Source organism: Sceloporus occidentalis, unplaced genomic scaffold, assembly GCF_023333645.1.
Source record: "Sceloporus occidentalis isolate IW3139 unplaced genomic scaffold, rSceOcc1.0.p SCAF_2, whole genome shotgun sequence".
In the NCBI taxonomy this organism is placed as follows: domain Eukaryota; kingdom Metazoa; phylum Chordata; class Lepidosauria; order Squamata; family Phrynosomatidae; genus Sceloporus; species Sceloporus occidentalis.
In genome coordinates, this window is record NW_028316982.1 from 69,209,398 (window position 1) to 69,229,538 (window position 20,141).

Here is a 20,141-nt window from a genome sequence, read left to right on the forward strand (position 1 = left end):
GGTACAACTAACAATTATATACACTCACACCAAATTGATTATACTATGTTTCTGTTGTATCATCAATATGTCACAAGCCTTTCTTCCTGTTGTGTAACACAGTTTTTGTTACATATTAAAAAGATGGCTATCAGTCCAAGTTACTGCTTATAATAAGATAACATGTTATCTATCACTGAAGATTAATGATCTGTTTAGTTTCTTCCAAAAAGATTTCATTAGAACAGATGAAGCTTATCACATATCCACATCCCAGGATGTTTTCAGTTTAACTGCCTACTGAAAATACGATGTGAAGAATAAATATTCATCATGCTTTCCTTTAAGCTTGCTTGCTCTCTCTCTCTCTCTCTCTCTCTCTCTTTCTTTCTTTCTTTCTTTCTTTTTTGCCTTTCTCCCAAGATGGGCCATAACTAGCATAGCATTGCTACTTGTTTGTATATAATCTTTTATCTCAATACTGTTACTACAGATGTATTAAGTAATAAGGCAGTTGCTTTCAAACTATGGGCCTGAACAGACAGGCCAAAATAAAGCTGTTTCGGGTCACTTTGAGGTATGCTGTTTAAATGATGCATGTGTCCTAAGATGCCGGAAGCCAATGACTGGAGCGTAGATTTGGGGCAGCTTCTGGCCTTTTAATATGTGTGCGTTATTTAAACAGCATAACTCCAAAGTGTTCCGAAGCAGCTTTATTTTGGCCTGTCTCTTTGGGGCCTAAAATATGTTCTTATTAAGTATTCCAACAAAGTTTTAAACTGGGTGAGCTCATTAAAACTATACAATGCTCTAACTGTTAAAGAAAACATAGTAGGCATACTGTAAAAATGTCTATAGAGCTGAAGTGATTATATTTGTGAGATCCGTCACATTCCCACTCTGACAGCTTTCCAGAAAGCACTCAAGACGGATCTCTTCTGGCACGCCTTTCCAACTTAGTTACCCTCCCCAGATATAGAGATATTTGCCCCCTCATCTGCCTATTCTTCCCCACCTATCTTTATGTCTATTTTTTTATTGAATGTTTTTAATGTTTTAATGCTATATCATCATTGTTTAATTCTGTTTTAATGTTGGGTATGGGGGGGGTAGGCTTAGGGTTTGATTTTTTTTTCTAATCTTACTGTAACTTCATGTGTTTTATTGTTGTAACCCACCCGGATTCTCCGTGATTGGGCGGGCTAGAAATAAATCTATATTATTATTATTATTATTTGCTTAAACTGAACATGATAGTAGAATTCAAAGATATAGCCATGTTAGTCTGTAGAATCAGTATGTAGAGAGATCTTGCAGCACCTTTCAGACTAAATCAAAGAAAGAAATTGACAGCCTGATCTTTCGTAGACTTCAGTCTACTTCCTCAGATGCATTTGGATGTCTGTCTATACCTGGGCAAGTTTCTTGAAGAGGTTGATGAATTTCCATTTCATTTAGCTACATTTGGTGCTTTCCATAGTGGTAGAATTCAAAGATATAGCCGTGTTAGTCCGTAGAATCAGTACGTAAAGAAATTGGCAGCATGAGCTTTCATAGACTTCAGTCTACTTTCTCAGATGCATTTGCAAATGCATCTGAAGAAGTAGACTGAAGCCTACAAAAGCTCATGCTGCCAATTTCTTTCTTTCAGTTAGTCTCAAAGGTCCTACAAGGTTTAGTGTGGTCTGTAAGAAAACTTACAGTTATAATAAAATAGCAATAGATTTAATACACTGGTTAAGATATTCTCATTGCTTTTAGAAATTCAGTTTGGTCTTACCTTGAAGGTAGTATAGATGGTAAAAGTGTTTGCTCCAAAGAAAGAGGGACAGACATGGGTTTCTGGCTTTGGCCATCTAAATATTCCTATAAATATATAAAATTATTCAAATATTTCTTGCAGCATTTGACATCTTAATAAGCAAGAGAACTGACCTTGAGAGAACCAGTACAGGTAGTACACACAGATAACAAACACCTTGGCAGTTCCATACTAAATTACAGTGTACCCTTTCCTTACATGGGGGATCCATTCCAGACCGCTCCTACATACGGCAAATTCCATATATGCTCGCACTCCATTGAAAATAATAGGGCTCGTGCATACAGCACGGTGCACATGTGTGCCATGGGTGCACATGCAGTTTCCTGTTTGTCGCACAGCTTTCAACATAAGCTGAAAACCACATATAGTGTGCCGGTGTATGACGCGGGTGCACTGTATATTGATCACCATGCAAACAACAATGAACACATAAAAAACCTATGCTACATTCACAGGATCACTACTATCTATACACAGCTACAAAAAAGATAAAGGCTCTGTCCTAGTATACAGTACAGCATTCTGTACTAGCATACAAATCAGTTTTGGCTAACTTTGGCCCTGTACAAACGGACCATTTTGTACGTACTCTGTACGTACTAGGGTTGCCTGGGGGCATCTCTTTTAGACGCCCACAACCCTAGTACGTACAGAGTACATACAAAATGGCGGTGCCCTGTCCACATTACCACGTCACAGCCGCACCGCCTCCAAACGGAGCAGCGTGGACATGACGTTCTGGTGTTGCTGAAGGGCGCCTGTGGCACCCTTTCTGCGGTGCCGGAAGGAGCTCCATTTTGGAGCTCCTTCCTGGATTTGTGTCGCTGGCGCAGCTTTTACACAGCTGCGCCAGCAACACAAAGGACACCCCTTTCCAGGCCGCAGGGAAGCGGCCTTTTGCTGCTTCCCCGCAGCCTGGAAAAGCAGCGGATAGGGGCCTCTGGGCTGCTGCTGTGGCAGCTGAGACCCTGATTCGTCGGGGAAGGGGCGGGTATAGGCCGCCCCAAAGGGGCAGTCTGTACACCACCTTTGAGTTCTCAGATGTTGTTCAACTACATTAGCCATTCTGCCTAAGCATCACAGGGTTTACAGTCCAAGTATCATCTTCAAATCTGATACACAAACGAGGTACAGATGCTACCTCCATCTCAATTCTCTTCAGATGTTGTGGACACAAACTACAAAATATCTTATAAACAACAAATTATTATTTTACTAATTAAACTTACCAAGTTTACTTAACATTAAAACCTTTTGCTTCAAAGTAGATATTATACATCATTTTTTCATTAAAATATTTCCATTTAAGATTTCCTTGGCTCCAATTCCTATTTCTACTTTCCTTATTTTCTCTCCGTCTCTTATTTTTGGTATCTCTCACTCTTAACTCTCTTACTTGCTTTGTTACTGCCATCGTTTTTTTGCAAAATTCTATTACAAGAAACCATTCTTCCTCAATCTTTTCTATGTCTTTATGGTTTAACCACAAGGTTAGTTTATCCATCCCTTGAATGTCAAACAATTTCAAAAGCCAGTCATCTAACGTTGGGAGCTCTGCTTTCTTCCATATTTGCGCTACCCATTATTCTTGCTGTTGAGCTCATGTACAATAGAAGTGAAGTCCCACATTTTTTTGTATCCATGGGAAGGTCCAGAATGGATCTCCTGCAGATACGGACGTCCGTCTAGAAATTCTGAGTTTTATCAGATACCGTGTACAAAAAGCTTTGCTATTTTCTAGTGCAGACCTAGCAAAAAAAGAAACTCTCACTCCTATCCTTGGTAATAACTAGCACTGTAATTAAATTAATCAGTAACCAGCACCGTTATACAGTGGCATTCTTTGCATTACAAACTGGTTGGTGAAATGATACATGTGCAAGTCTGAGAGAAAGAAAGACTAGAGAGAAAGAGATAGAGGGAGCCGGAGCAGGAGGGAAAAGCCCGCAAAACAGGTTAAATAAATATATACTACAGGACGTTTAGACATTACCGCTATTATTCAGAAAGACAATTACCAAAAAAAGGCATGTGGAGCGGAATACGGAATAATTTGTTCAACTGAGGAAACTTTATAAGAGAAACAAAGTTAAATACTATGCATTTATGGATACACAGAATGAAACAAATTTATAATGTTGGAGAGATATGGTATTCTGAAACATAAACAAATGGCAACTATAATATCAGCTTTCTGTTTTAATGGCTATTTAATTTTTTCTTTAATAATATATTCATCAGGTAACTACTCTTTTATAGAATACAGAACTTTTCTGTTTCAACAAAATTAACTTATTTACATACTTGTGAAGAAGTCCCCTGTGTGAATAAATCTATATGGTATTATATCTCCTTTTATCAAAGGGAGATTACATTCTGCTGGCCTATTAAATTATGCATACAAAACCTCTTAGCACCTGCTAGCAACACAGCTAGAATGAAACCATATTAATTCAAAATGTCCTACATAGCTCTAATAGCTGAAATATAACCAGACTGCAACTTTCTTTCCAATATCATAAAATCATTCTTAGAGTTCGCTCATACTTCAGTAAAAGTAGAGGTGACCAACCTAGCTCTCAACTGTTTTTATTTAGAAATGCAAATGAACTATATGCTAATAGGTTAACTATTTTTAGCCCCCTGGAAATCTAATCTGAACAATAATCAGTACAGTGGGCCCTCTCCTTACACGGGGAATCTGTTCTGGATTCCTTGGCGTAAGGGAAAATCCGCCTGTGCTAGAGCCCCATAGGAAATAATGGGGCTTGTGTATGTGGCGGAGTGGGACGCATGCCATTGTTTCCCTCCCCAAGCAGCTTTACGTAAGCTTAAAGCCGCGTAAAATGCATCCGCGCATGGCGCGGACGCACTATATTTTCAGAACAGTACACCAATGTAAACAAAACACCTTCTCAACTGAAAAGAAATTAAGTAAGAGTAGTGCCTGATATGAAATGCCTTGAAAAGACAGAGTCAGAATTTAACATGACATTAACAGATTGGCGAGCTGAGGCTAAACAAGTAAAATGAATTTGAACAGGAATACAAGTTAGGTTAGGCAGGGAAACTGACACATACAAATATAGGATAGGTGACAATAGCATATGTGAAGACGCTATAGTACATGTAAGAAGAATTTTTACTAGACCACAAGATAGATATAAGTCACCATGCAGCAGCCATAAAAGCCAATGCAATTCTAGGCTACATCAAAAGGAACACAGTGTACAGATCAAGGAAAGTGAAAGTACTATTCCACTGTGCTTTCATCAGATCTCACTTGGCAAACTGTGTTCAGTTTTGGATACTGAAGATCAAGAAGGGTCTTGTCCAAAGGAAGCGAGGGAAATCTAGAAGCTAAAGCTTATGGCATGTTTAGCTTAGAAAAGAGAAGACAGGAAGGTAACAAATAGCCATTTCTTTAAATATTGGAAGGGATGACATATAGAAGATAGAGCATGCTTCTTCTTTTTCTGCTGCTCCAGAGATTAGAACACAAACTAATGGATTCAAATTACAAGAAAAAGATTTCATCTACTGTATTTTCCGGTGTATAAGACGACTGGGCATTTAATTTCCAATTAAAATATAGAGTTTGGTATAAGACTACCCTTCTCCCAATGCATATCAAATAAAAATTAAAAACACTTTCAAACTTCAACCCACTTGGGGGGGGGGGGGCTAGCGCCTACGTGCGCCAGATCCCCAGGCCTCTATTGAGGCCTGCAAAGCCTGCCTCACGTGCAGGCAGTGCCCTGGCCTATTATGGGCCAAGTTAAGGGAGCCTGGCACCCACACGCGGCGGCTTCAGGGGGCCTCCTTGGAGGCCTGGGAAGGCAGGACCAGGCCGGGCGCATGGCGGCTTCAGAGGGCCTCGGAAGGTGGGAGGAGGCCAGTGGCGAACATGCCAGGCTGCGGAGCAGGTCGGGTGCGCGCACTGGGCTGCAGGGCTGGCTTGCGGCCTGAACAGGCTGGGCTTAACCTGTCGTATAAGAAGACCCCCAACTTCTGACAAGATTTTAAAAAGGTTAAAAAGTCATCTTATACACCGGAAAATATGGTAAATATTGAGCAGAACGTCTTGACAGAAAAAGCCATTCAACAGCAGAACAGGGTGCCTCAGAAACTGGCAGACTTTCCTTCTTTGACAGTCTTTAGAAAGACAATGGATGGCCACCTCTCAGAAGTCCTTTAGCTTTGTATTCCTGCATGGGAGGAGGTTGCACTACATGACATTGTGGTCCCTTTCCTACTCTGAGATTGTAACTAAAACTAGGAGCAGACTTGCAATCCCACTGTTATGTAAGACAGAAGCTACCACTGTTCCTAACAAGTTTTTAGGTCTATGAACATATGTCCCTCTCTCAAAATCCTCACAATGACCATGAAAAGCCTGCCTCTCTTCTTTCACAGTGAGGTTTGTTGTTTTTTTTTACTCCTTATGCTTTAGCCTGTGTTAGCAGGAGATACTTCCAGATTGGTTTAAAGAAATGTGAGATCTCATAATGTAACATCTTGGATTTTGCCAGTTGTTATCATCTTTGCGTATACCTATTTCATTTCTTGGGGAGGGGCTGTTTGTAGTGATATCTTGGGTCCACACAAAGGTTGTTCTCAAAAAAAAATTGATCTTATAATCAGAGTATCACTACAGTGATACTATGGTCTGATGGTAAAGTTTTCTCCTTTCTGAATTTTTAAAATTTATAATAGAATTATAAGGTGTTGTAGTGCTAAAGTGCCATTTTACTGAGGCACTCATTATACTGCTAAAAAAGCTAAAAAGGGAGAGAAAGTAAGAGAAGAGGTAATCTTTGTGTTCTGATATGTTTCAGAATGAAAACTAAATCTACTTTTGGTTCAGAACAGAATTTTCTATCTGGCAATTGCTAGAAAACAGTCTAGTTAGACTTTTTAAAAAAAGTACGGCCACAAATACTGTAATATATAATTTATGTGTCTCATCTGGAGGAGCCAACAGTTACACTACCTCGGGTACACAGCAGGCTCTTTGCCCTAACTTCAATGTGTGAAAAAAATGTATGCTGCAGCAATAGGGGAAAAAAAGAGCTAACAATAAATGTGTTAAGAAAAACATCCTTAACTAACCCAGGAAAACTAAGTAATGCATAAGGCATGTAAGACAAAATAAAAGAAAGAAAAAAGTACAAACACCACTGAGTGAGCTGAAACCCCACTGCAATAAACCAATGGGCAGGTTGGACTGGTATCCCATCATTAAACTTGAATGGCTATTTTTAACACATGTTATATTTCTTTTTTGTCCAGTGAACAAAATTAGAAATGGGATATGCCAAATATCTAGGGTCTAATCCCATCTGCAGCTCCTTACCTGACTTCCCTGTGGTCTCACAGTACCAACTGTGGTCCCTGTGGTCCCACAGTACCAAAATGATACTGGGAGGTTAAGACTTCCTACTCAATTGACTACTTGCTCTTCTGGAACAAGGCCATTCTGGCAATCACTACCAATTACTTGGAAGAATACAACATAAATAGTGCATTGAAATAACCACTGTCCATCCACAGCTATCAGGACAATTTTTTGCCACTTCAACAGAGAACCTAGCACCCTTTCTCCAGAAAAGACATTTGATATTTGGTCACAAATACTCTAAGAGCCAGACAGATCTTCAGATTGAATACCAAGCTGTTTGTCAATCTCAAGTTGACTATTCAGTGCACCACTGTATGGCTCAATAATGGAGCAAATACAACCTTGACCTTTTAATGTGAGCATGAAGGAGATTTGTAACACACCACCCTGTTGCATGTGTGCCCTGATTCAGAGTGGGGATACAAGTACAGAACTACATTACTTGATTAGTACAAATGGGTACAAGATGTAGATGTTAAACATTCTTATTCACACAATGCATAAATAGTATCAAGTATTTCTTATCATAGGTGTAGCTCTGTAATAAGAAATTATGCAATATAATATGAACTTACTTTTAAAGAAAATGGTTGTGCAAAATCAACTCTAACACATCCATAATTCTTCCGTAACATTCGAAATACTCCTCTGGCTATACTCCAAAGGCTTTCATCTTTCTTGGGCTTTCCCTGAAAATCAATGATTTTTTTAAAAAAAAAAACTAAATTTAAATTATTTAATTTAATATTAAATAAATCCAAACCACATTGGTGCATCCTCAAAAGCAAAATTCAATGCCAATTCATCCACCCTCCAAATCTACAGGTGTTTCCTCCAAGTTACATATTTCAAATGTTTTCTGCCCCAAATAATTATTCAGAAGTCATTTTCCCCTCACATCCTTATTTTGTTATAAAGGTTAGAATGAAATTTTGATAATTCTATCTCAAAAGAACAGTTATCACCAGAACTTTTAAATGTCAGCTGAGGAAAACAATAACATTTCAGGTACTCTTACCAGCTGTTCACTATTGTAGTGACCTTCAATTATTCTATCGTAGGATATTCCCACAGGGATAATTAATATGTCAGGAGTAGCATTTACATAGAGAGCATCCACCACCACCGACAAGAGGCCTGCTTTTGCACAGGATGTCTTCCCACTTCGGGACCGTGTGCCCTCCAGGAATATCTCTAAGAATTGCTGCTGTCGAAGCAATTCTTGGACATGCTTAAAAGAAGAAAAATTGAAACTTAAAATCAGACATAGGCAATTTACACTGCTACACAGAAAACAGCAAGGGCCTGCGACAAAAGTTTGAAATACATTTTAGTTCTTGACTGGAATGCTCACATTCAGAAATACAGCTAGCTTGGAAGAGGAGGCTTTCTAGTTTTGTAGGCAAGGAAGGGATAGGTAGGTGCAAAAAAAAAAAAAAAGGAATACTTTTCCCCCCTTTCTTTCCACCCCTTCTTGAATCTTTCTCAGCTGTGCTATACAGTGATAAAGGGCTCAGTGTCAGGCTGGGCAGCCAATTCTGTATCTCAGTACTTTATGTTTACATAATGTGCATGTAAATGCATGGACATGGTTTTGGAGAACTGGACATTTTCCTCTTCCTTCTCCTAGAATCTCCCCATATATCATGGATACAAGCATTTTTAACCCTATGGCACATGTCCTGTTATGTCAGCTATTCCTAACCAGGTATCTTTAATACTACAGATTGTTAGGTGCTTAAACTTCAATCTCCTCCTCTCCCTGACTAGTGTTTTGATTTAACCATCAATACACTGTGGCTCAATTGCCGTCAATGTCACATAAGCAATATACTTCACTATACCTGGGGAATCTCTCAAATATATTAGTTGGGAATCTTTTTTCCTTGGGACATTGAAGTTTGATACTAAATGACATGGGAATGACAAACGTGTGCTGATTTCCTTTTAGCATCACCAAACAAATCAAACGTTTTGAATGAAATAAGAGCAATTAATATCTTAGTTGTGTTTATAATGGAGAAGGCCCTCTTTTGTGTCTCCACCAACCATGCTTGCTAAGGAGATGGGTCTGAGAGAAAGGCCTCTTCAGAGGATCTCAGAGCCCGGATCAGCTCATAGAGAGAGATATGGTCTGCCAAATAGCCTGGACCTGAGCCATATAGAGCTTTATAGGCCATAACCAGCACTTTGAAACAAACTGGCAACCAGTGGAGCTGTTTAAACAATGTTAACAATCAGGCTGCAGCCCTTTGGACCAGTTGCAGTTTCTGATCACTCCTGAAAGGCAGCCCCAAGTAGAGCATGTTACAGTAGTCCGAATGCAATGTAACCAACGCATGTACCACCGTGGTCAGATCCAATGTTTCAAGGAACAGGCACAGTTGGAGCACAAGTTTTAAATGTGCAAAAGCACTCTCATTCACTGCAGACACCTGGGCCACCAGGTTCAGAGCTGAGTCCAAGGAGTACTTCCAAATTGAGAGCCTGCACCTTTAGGGAGAGTGTAACCCTATCTAACACAGGCTGGATCCCTATTTCCTGATGTGCCTTCCAACTGACCAGGAGCACCTCTGTCTTGTCTGGATTAAGTTTCAACTTGTTCAACAGTCCATTACTGATTACAGATACTGGTTTAGGACCAGGACAGCCTCCTTGGATCGAGGTGGAAAGGAGTAGTAGAGTTGTGTGTCAACTGCATATTGATGGCATCTCACCCCAGAACTCCAGACAACATCTCCCACCAGTTTCCTGTATATGTTAAATAGCATAGAGGACAACACAGAACCCTGAGGAACCCCACAGGCTAATGGCCAGGGGGTCAAGCAGGAGTCCCCCAGCATCACCTTCTGGGTTCATCCTCGAGGAAGGAATGGAGCCACTGTAAAACAGTACCCCTAAATCCCATCCCAGAGAGGCATCCCAGAAGGATACCATGGTCAAGGATATCAAAAGCCACTGAGAGGTCCAGCAGAACTAACAGGGACACACTCTGCCTATCCAGTTCTTTGCGTAGACCATCGACCAAGGCTGTCTGTGTTATATATCCAGGCCTGAAACCACAATGAAATGGATCCAGACAATCCATTTCATCCAGAAACCCTAGAGTTGGGAAGCCATGACACATTCCACTACCTTGCCCAAAAATGGTAGGTTGGACACTGGCTGATAATTATTCATTATTGCAGGATTCAGGGATGGGTTTTTAAATAAAGGCCTCACAACTGTCTCCTTTAGGCAAGGTGGAACTCTGCCTTGTTTTAAGAAGGCATTGACTACCTCCTTCACCCACACAGCCAGTCGCCCTCTGGCCTGTTTGATAAGCCGAGATGGACAAAAGTCTAAGGATTTCCAATGATCCTGTCCATATCTTCATGCTGCACAAGAAAAGTATCCATTAACACTGGACAGACAGGTGTCAAGATTACATCCACTGGCACTATCATCAACTATAGCATCCAAGTCGGAGCGGATCTGAGCAACTTTGTCTGCAAACTGCCATGCAAATTCTTCACAGTGAGCCACCGAGTGGTCTGCATTTTCTACTTACTGGTGAGTGTGTAATTTACAACCAGTTTCCTTGAAAACAAAAAAGAATCAAGGTAAGAAATTATGTCCTTTCCCGTATTTTAAAGTTTTTTTCCCCTTGGAAAGTAATCTTGTTGCAGATGACAGCAGAATGGAAGTTATACACCCTTTTATTTATTCAACTTATGTATTAATTTAATTTAAATCCATTTATTTGAGCCGACACAAAAAAGAACCCACATAGTTTCTAGCAATACTGGTGGCAGCAAGCCCAGGTCTGTGTAATGTAATTCTGGCCCACATGCACTTGATCTCATTAGTTTTATAAGAATTACATACAGTTGCACAGTAAGGTCAATTAGTACAAAAGGTCATGAGTGTCCTTGACATTTGCTGAGGGCAGTAGTGCAAGATAAGAATATTCAAGCTATGAGAAACAGTTTCAATATATAAATGAGTTACAGAAATTTCTGTGTGAGATACATCTGGTGCGCAACAATGCAACAGGTCATCATAGTTACTGTAAATTACTTTCCACTTCTCTAGCTATCATCTTACAGAATTATACTGTATCATACACAACACACTTTTTTTCATAGAAATATATCTATAGTGGGCCCTTGGTATTCAGGGTTTGGTTCCAGAACCAGCACCGCTGTGGACACCAAAATCCCCAATGCTCACGTAACATTATATACAGTAGCATAGTAAAATGATGTCTCTTATATAAAATGTCAAAAAGAGTTTGCTTTTTGGAATATTTTAAAAATATTTTCAAGCTGTGGATGGTTGAATGTATAGACTGCTTAGTGCAGTATGAAGCGGTATATAAATGAAGCTGCTATTGCTATTACTAGGTACAGAATCATGGATACAGAAAGCCAACTACATTTCAGTATTTATAGGAGTAATCTCATTATTAATGCCTGAGAGCTTTAAGCTTGAAGTCTCTACAACATCCAAAGCCCTGATAGATTCTTACTAGCAAGGTTCCTGTGGATATTAGGCCTCTCCCTGGTCATTGACACCTTTTCATCATTCAATTTAAAATGCCAGTTTCAGAGAAGTAAAGGCCCTGAGCTATGGGGGGTGGGGGTGGAGAATAGGGGAGTTGAAGTCAAAGTCTGTTGCCAAACTTACAGAAAGGGGTGGGGTCTAATCTTTCTTGCACATCAGAGATCATGGGACTGTACAGTCTGAGGTCTTTAAAAACCAATAAATGCTTAACTTTTTTGCAATTTAGTCTTTGAATTCTGTTGAAATTACCCCCACCAAAGCCTGAAAAGATGCCCTGTCTCTGTTGCACAGATAAGAAGTACATACCACGTACAGTAAGGCTCTGTACAGATTGTCTTTACGACCATCAGGCCTTTCATCTAGCTTTCTCCGAATAAAAAATCCTCCAAGTTTGCAGATCAACGTGCTGTAGAAAAATATATATTATAGGTCACTTCAATTTTATTTATTTATTTATTTATTTATTTATTTATTTATGGTATTTATACCCCGCCCTTCAGCCCTAAAGGCTATCAGAGTGGCTATTAAAAAAACTATAAGGGTATAACATTACTTTAACTTGAATGTATCATATATACTCAGCTATAAGTCAACCTCATGTATAAATCAAAGGCAGGTTGGGGGCCAAAAATATGGATTTTGATATGACCAGTGGATAGGGCAAGGGTAAAAGTTAGGGGGATGTGACAAAGAATGTAAAGGATAATGCAAAGGAAAATGATGACAAAGAACTTGCAAAATTCCAGCAGGCATAATTATTTGTGTTCACACTAAAGGCTGTATGGATGAGAGAGTGGGGGGAGTGCTTTTTGCCTTCCACCAAGGAGGATTCCTCTTTTTATGAATTAAAATATGGTATTTATATTGACCCGTGGATAAGTCGACTCAGGTTTTTTTGGGTCAATTCTTTTACTAAAATTACTAGACTTACACATGAGTATATACAGTATACAGTCTGTATTGCACAGAACATCATGCAATTCTTCTATTGTTTCCTCCATGTGAAAACTGCAGTTAAAGTCTATATCTGACATCTCTAAAAAAATGTTGGTTGGCAATAGGACAAAAAACTTTTTGGATCTTTCCAGGTGAATGGCTTGAATTGTCATCAATCACAGTGGTGCCACTGTGGGTTTGATTCGCACCAGGTGATACCATCAGAGGGGGTAATACCAAAATGATTGTCTATAAAATTATAACAGTCATTTCGGTCTACACCAAACTGCTTCCTTCAACCCAAGAGGATCCAGTCTACTGCCACCCAAACACGATCTACCCTGTCACCACTGATTTCATGGCTGGGTATTTCATTCAGGCTGAAGCCTTTGGCTACTTTGAGCCACTTGATTTCCGAGCAACTTTGCAAGCAGGGCTTAGCCAGGGAGTTGCCAACATCCTTAGCAGTGGCCCTGAAAAGTAGGAGAAATATTTTTTTTCTCCCTCTCCCCGAGGCCACCACCACCTTCCCAGAGGAGCTCTGCTTGAAATGTTGCTCTGAAGTCAAGTGGTTCTACTTTCTCCTTCTCCTCGGAGCTGCCACTGCCATTTTGTGAGCTGCCTTTGATCCACTCAGGAGAAAGTCAGACTAGAAATTAAATAAATAAATAATAAAATAAGTACAATGAGAGGGTTTATCAAAATTGCTTTACGACAGGGTGGAAAACTTCACAGTGGACACAGGGGCCAACTGCTTGCCTCAGGACTACACAGACTAACAAAGGTATCAAGAATGGTGGGAGGGGAGAACATAACCAGAAGTGGATGGAATTCCTACTTTTGAAAAAAAAATCGATGCTATACATCATAGGAACCCTGGGACCTATTTAAAAGGTGATCTGCCACTTCAAGGGAATTCAAGGAGAGTCAATCACTCTTTCTTGCCAGGAAAAGGATGGTAAAGAGGAATTGAAGAGGGGGCTCAGGACAGCAAAAGCAGCCTCAAGGGAGCCACATGTAGCCCTTCATTCACCTCTACTTTAATTGTTTATAAATACTTTTTCCCCAATTCCCTGAAAAGAATACATCATAGTAATCCACATTTTACCACTGCAACTGCATAATTAAAACTGTCTTATACTAGAGATCTCTAGTGATTCACCCAGACAAGGCTATATTTGTTCTTTCAGATGATTATTAATATCATACTAAATACAGGGTGAGATCAAGATTCCATCATCATATATAAATAAAAAGCATGGCAGCCACTATCAATCCATAACTGTATCAGACAAATCTACTGTTTCTTGATATATTCATAACTTATGACATAATACTCACAGACATCTTAATAATCTGTTATGTTATGATTTTTTTAAAAATTACTCTTTGCAAGTCTTAAGCAAACCACAATCTATAGTTTTACAAGTGAACAAGTGATTTATAATTTGTATTTTTACTCTCACATGCAGTAGCTCCAGCATTATACATCACACTAAAAGATATGAATCATTGGAAGGTGTACTCTACAACTTGAACTTTGTGAGCAATACGTTAAGAATTAAGGTCTATCTACAGAATCACCTGATGAAGGGTGTGTGAATACTATAGTAATGGTTACTTATAACTTGCATAATAAGAGGTTAGCCAACCACTACACAATGTGTGTTACACAGACTAAAAGTCTATATGAAACAAACATTTCTGTTGTTGTTACACCTCTATTACAAGGATGGATAGACTCAGGCCTAGTTCTTTTAACCTTGCTTTCTAACCTACTGCCTTAATGCCATAAAAGTGAAAAAAGTAGATACTGCTATTTTAATAAGAGCAGTACACTGGTGAAGTATTTGTTGGAATGGTAACAAACTAATACAAGTGCTTATTGTTTCCATGTAAGTCTTATAATAATAACAACCTCAACAGACCAGAACATTATCACACATGTAATCAGCAACAACAACATGGAGAAAATCAAGGAACACAAACCTTCATATAAAGTCCCTGACATACAATTGAGAAGGAATCTCATACTTTCTGACTTAAGATCTGTATATTGATTTGTAATATGTAATACTGGATAAAAGGCTACTATAGAATTTAAAAAAAACATAGTCTTCTATAATTAACACTCCTCAACTAGAGCACTACTGACTATGGTATACACCATTACTGAGATTACATTGCTACAATGTAATAAATCTCTGAACTTTTTCAAATTACTTCTAAACTTGCGTGGGGTTAAACGCAAGAACAGTCTATTGCTACACCAGCCATTCTGAGAATGGTATTTCTAAACTCAAAACCAATCTATTAATCTATTTTTTTATGAAGCAACTTAGGGCTGGTACAGACTGCCACTAAAAGTACCTTGTGGGCAGTGTGGGGGCATAGCATACACATAACACACACCCCGACACTGGCTAGAAGCCATCCACCTGCTGTAGAAGTTGGGTTGGCTTCATGGCGCTCTGGCGGTGCAGAATTTAGACACACTGCCCAAGTGCTGCAAAGCGGAAAATGGCAGAAAGTGTGCCCTTTTGCCAGCTCAAAAAGTAGCTATCCTTTTGAGCCAGCAAATAACCAGATCAGGGCCGCAGTGTGCAGTTGCCCAGCCCTGATTCGGCACTCAAAGGAGTGGCGTCAAGCCACCCCTTCAGGACTGTCTGTACTGGCCCTTACTCTATCTATCCCTCAACTTCTACAGTTGGGACATTTTCCATTCCTTTCACTATTAATTGTGACAAACATTCTTTCACAGTAGCTGTGGCATGCACAGAGTACACACAGCTCATTATGGTGGAACACCTAAATAATTTGATGGACCAAGGGAAATCAAGGGCAAAAGTAGGCTTTGCCCACTGCTAGTGAAATTGATACCTGTAGCCAAACTCAGTACTTGCATCTTTCTTTCTGATGCATTTGGAAAAAAGAACATGTGACAATCAGTAGTGTAAAATTTAAAGGAACTGAGAGCAGATGTATTAATAATTGTATGAAAATAGAGCATAAGATATACTGGTATCCATGTACCACTACAGAACTGATACAACCGTTGCTATCCATGTATAAACTACATAACAACATAGTTATCAGGATGCTAGCGGCTCATTCACACTACAGAAATAAACCGGTGTGGAACTGGTTTATTTCTGTGAAGTTCACACTTGCCCTGACCGCAATCAGTGCAGTTTGTGGATGCGTGACCGAAAAGCCCACTTAAACCAGTGCATTTGGCACCAGACCCTTAGCAGTTCTTTTGTAAAGAACCGCAATGATTTAAATCTCCAATAGCGAGAGTAAGCTATCGGACCAATTCAGCTTTTGCAAGACTCCCAAGTGCATTCCTCCCCCCCTCCTCCCCCTTCCTCCTCTCTCTGCCACTGTCACGCCACCACCCTTCCTCTTGTTGTTGTTGTGTGCCTTCAAGTAATTTCTGATTTAGGACACATCTGCCATGAGGTTTTCTTGGCAAGGTTTGTCCAGAGAGGGTTTGCCTTTTCCTTCCTCCTCCTCCTCCATCTTCCACCCTAAGTGTGAACAGGAACAGGGTTAAAATGGCAGTTGCCCAGCCCTGATTCGGCACTCAAAGGAGTGGTGTCAAGCCACCCCTTCAGGACTGTCTGTACTGGCCCTTACTCTATCTATCAGTATCGCGAAGGAGACCCGGATCTCCTTGATACAAAAAGGTCCATGTGAATGAGCCCTATGTGCTAAGCAGCAAAGACTTCTCTTCAACTGAATATGGATGTTAATTTCCCTAGGTCTGGTGAGATCATCAGCATGGCTGATATTGACATAATAACAATATACAACAATATCAATATTACCTGATAATGGGAATACTCAAGTTATTCCCTGCAGCAATGTAGGGTGCTTTGATGTTGTGGCAGAAAAGAATGAATGTGAGAAGCAGGTAATCAATATGAGACTTGTGAACTGGTAGGAAGATAAGAGGCAAATTCAGCTGCATGAAAAAGAAAATAAGATATTAGATAGATAGATAGATAGATAGATAGATAGATAGATAGATAGATCTCCCAACAAAATTTCTGATTTTGAAATAAAGTTATTATTTTTATCTTTAACATGCATTTCTACTAAGCTTTTGGCAATTATCATACTCTTCACTTTTTGTTCTTCATTCCAACATTTTACCTATGAACAACTGGAAGTGGAAGCAGTAAGAACAAAAGATTTCTGATAACAAGGTCACAGTACGAACAATAGGCAATTAGCTGATGGTGGTATTTGCCATCAAATCAACTTCAGCTTATGACAACTATATGAATAAGAAACACCCAAGAGCCCCTAATCATCAATAGGCAATTAAATATTTTTTTCTTGCATTATAAAATGTTGATGAACATCCCAATAATTTTAATTATGTGTAAACTCTTATTTTCACTTACAGCAAATATATAGTTTAGATGAGTGCTTTGAAAACTATTTAATTGATAGACAATATGTAAAACAAACCTCAAATGCCCAGTGATTGTTTCTGGTAAACAATACATTCAAATAGATATTTCACAACTATAAAAAGTATACATCATTCAAAGGCAACACTACAAATAGGTAATTAAGTATTGCTGAATCTGGCCTGCACTAACCTCTCCCCAGACTGAAATTCAGCTCGTTATTATTATTAAATTATTCTAGCAAGGATTCTGTTGCAAGGATTCTGTGAAGGCTTAATTACACTGGAAATGAAATAAAAATGCCAGTCTTTTTTTCCACATTTCTCTGAATTGTTCTTGCTATCTTGTTTCAGTGGAGATGGGAGGGTAGGAATAGGGAGTAGGAGTGTAAAAGTAAAGCAAGCAAGATCAAAGCAAGACTATCTGTAATCAACAGCTAACATAAACTTTTTCTTTATTATGAAATGCTTTCCACTTAACTGGGCTATCATCAGTCTGCATACAGAAGCAGATGACATAAGCTTTTCAGCAGTAGAACAGCCTGATTTAGCATGTGGTAGACTGTTCTTCAGGACGTTGAGGTCTTTTTCCAGTTCAGTATATCAGTGCAAGGCATCCACTGAGTATTTTAGTCTGACACATGGGGTGAAGTCTGGGATGCTGATGTCAGTCAACACTGAATAGTTCCACAGGAAATACAGGCTTATTTGTAATTCATGTTGTAAGCCCAAGTCTGGGCTGTACCAATGGGGGCGGAGGCGGGGGGGAGCAGGTAGGATTCATATGATCTTCTCTATAAAATAATTATACTGTTCCTTAAAATAAACTAGAAAGATAGGTGATGGACACAATTTTTACCATAAACAAATCATGTTTCCCAATTAAATTGAATGAAGCATATTTAATCATGGACATCTAACTTCTAGAGTTTGAAGTAGTATAGAGAGATCAATTTACAAGTTCTTTCCTTGGTGAGTAGAGGCTGACTGAGTTATAAACTTATTATTTTCAGCTCTTCACTGTTTAAGCTGAGTAAGCAAAAGATTCTACTCAATTCTCTTTTATTTTTTAAAGTACCTTCTGCCTAAATCTCTGTTCCTACATGAATGAGTTGGTGAGTAGAATCATTATTGCTGCTTATTCAGACCTTGCTCAGCTCTTAACAGCCTGCTATAAATTCACTACTAATATAATTGGATTTTATAGCATGTTACATTTTTATAAAATAGTTTAGTGTTACACATTTGCTCCACAATTTTATTACCTCAGTTGCTGCTTTCACCATCTCTAGTTGCCCTTTGTGAATCTGGATATTCCAAAAAAAGCTGTTAAATAATTTCAGTAACACCCATGAAGTTAACCTAAAAGAACAATAAAAGTTGAACTATGATATAAGAATTTGGTTCATGCAGAACAAACCAATATAACCTATAAGAAACACAAACAAATACAGACAAATGCTACCTTTAAAATAGAGATCACAACCAAGGTATTTAAAAATACTGAGAATTCTGCATAAAATAAACTTTGAAGAGACTTCTGAAAAACAGTAGAGTCATCATGGCCATATATAAAAGCAAGAGGTTCAAATATCATTTAGGCCTAAATACCATATGTATAATTTGAGGGCAAGTTTTGGGGCCAAAATTATGGATTTTGATATGACCCGTGGATAAGTCGAGGGTAAAACTCAGGGGCATATAACAATCTAAAGGATGATAGAAAGAAAAACAATGGTAAAGAACGTCCAACATTCGAGCAGGCATAACTAATTTGCGGGAGATCTGTTCTGGACCCCCCCCCCCCCCATGAATTGGAAACAAATATTCAAAGACCATTGGTTAAAACGGACATGAGCTCTTGCGCACATGCGGGCCATTTTGTCCCTCCCCGCTTGCCACCCGCAAAGGAGCGAGACCGTGGACTCCAAGGCTCGATTTAAACGGGCCTTTGCACCGCCCCTGTCACGTGCTAGGGGTTGGCCAAGGACGCAGCGTCCATACCGGCCTCACCCCTAGCACGTGACGGGGGTATCAAAATGGCGGCGCCCTGTATACACAGGCACCACCATTTTGATGTAACAGCCGCATTGTGTCCAAATGACGCGGCTGTTACGTCTTGGTGCCGCTTGGCACCGTTTCGGAGCTCCTTCCGCCGCACGTATCACTGGCGCGGCTTTTAAACATCCACGGCAGCAATATAGAAAGAAAGGGGCCGAGTGGCCCCTTTCTCCCTTTTCCCGCCACTGTCAGGGTGTCCTTGGGGCATGAAGCCCCAAGGACACCCCTTTCCAGGCTGCGGGGAAGCAGCGTTTTGCTGCTTCCCCGCAGGCCTGGAAAAGCAGCGGATTGGGGCCTCTGGGGCTGCCGCTGTGGCTGCTGAGGCCCCGATCTGTCGGGGAAAGGGGCAGGTGCAGGCCGCCCCAAAAGGGCATTCTGTATCCCACCCAAGTCTGCGAATGCAGAGGGGCGAGTGTGTGTGTGTGTATACTAAAACATGATGCTATAGTCAAGTATATACAGATGAATATATATAAAAATATTTTACAAGGACAAACACCATTTCTTTCAGTTCAGCACAGTTGAAACACTGATAACAAAAGTGAAAAGCTGAGATAAAAATCAACAATTTTTGTGTGAACCTAAACTGTACTTGAGCACTAAGAACTATTTTCAATTAACAAATATTATCAAAGCTAACTTCATTACCTGATCAAAGTAGGAGAGACATTTGCTACCATTTCTTGAAGAATCCTTCTAGCTTTCTTCTTGATTTTGCTGACATTTCTATGGTCCAACTGATCAGTGCCACCCATAGCAGACATTTCTGAAGCCTCTTCTATAATAGCATTCTGCACTCTGGATATTACACATAATTTAGAAGATTTTAAAATTAGCTTCAATTTAGCACTAGCAATAGCAGCTACATTTCTATACCACTTCATACTGAACGAATCAGTCTCTAAGCGGTTGCCCCCAGTAAGCTGGGTACTCATTTTAGCAACCTTGGAAGGATGCCAGGCTGAGTTAACCCT

The 20,141-nt window shown here is 39.7% G+C and overlaps 1 protein-coding gene across 5 annotated transcripts in view; it reads right to left on the minus strand.

Moving 5' to 3' along the window:
• Positions 1 to 20,141, minus strand: part of LOC149318507 (glycerol-3-phosphate acyltransferase 1, mitochondrial-like) — a 58,475-nt gene that overhangs the window by 24,468 nt on the left and 13,866 nt on the right. For all 5 annotated transcript variants that reach the window (XM_089509889.1, XM_089509892.1, XM_089509890.1 and 2 more), the window contains 7 exons: positions 19,816 to 19,965; positions 18,372 to 18,468; positions 16,517 to 16,653; positions 12,057 to 12,156; positions 8,224 to 8,436; positions 7,781 to 7,894; positions 1,760 to 1,845 (listed from right to left, as the gene is read on the minus strand). In XM_089509889.1, coding sequence (XP_089366015.1) covers positions 1,760 to 1,845; positions 7,781 to 7,894; positions 8,224 to 8,436; positions 12,057 to 12,156; positions 16,517 to 16,653; positions 18,372 to 18,468; positions 19,816 to 19,965 — 897 coding nt within the window. The remainder of the gene's footprint in view (positions 1 to 1,759; positions 1,846 to 7,780; positions 7,895 to 8,223; positions 8,437 to 12,056; positions 12,157 to 16,516; positions 16,654 to 18,371; positions 18,469 to 19,815; positions 19,966 to 20,141) is intronic.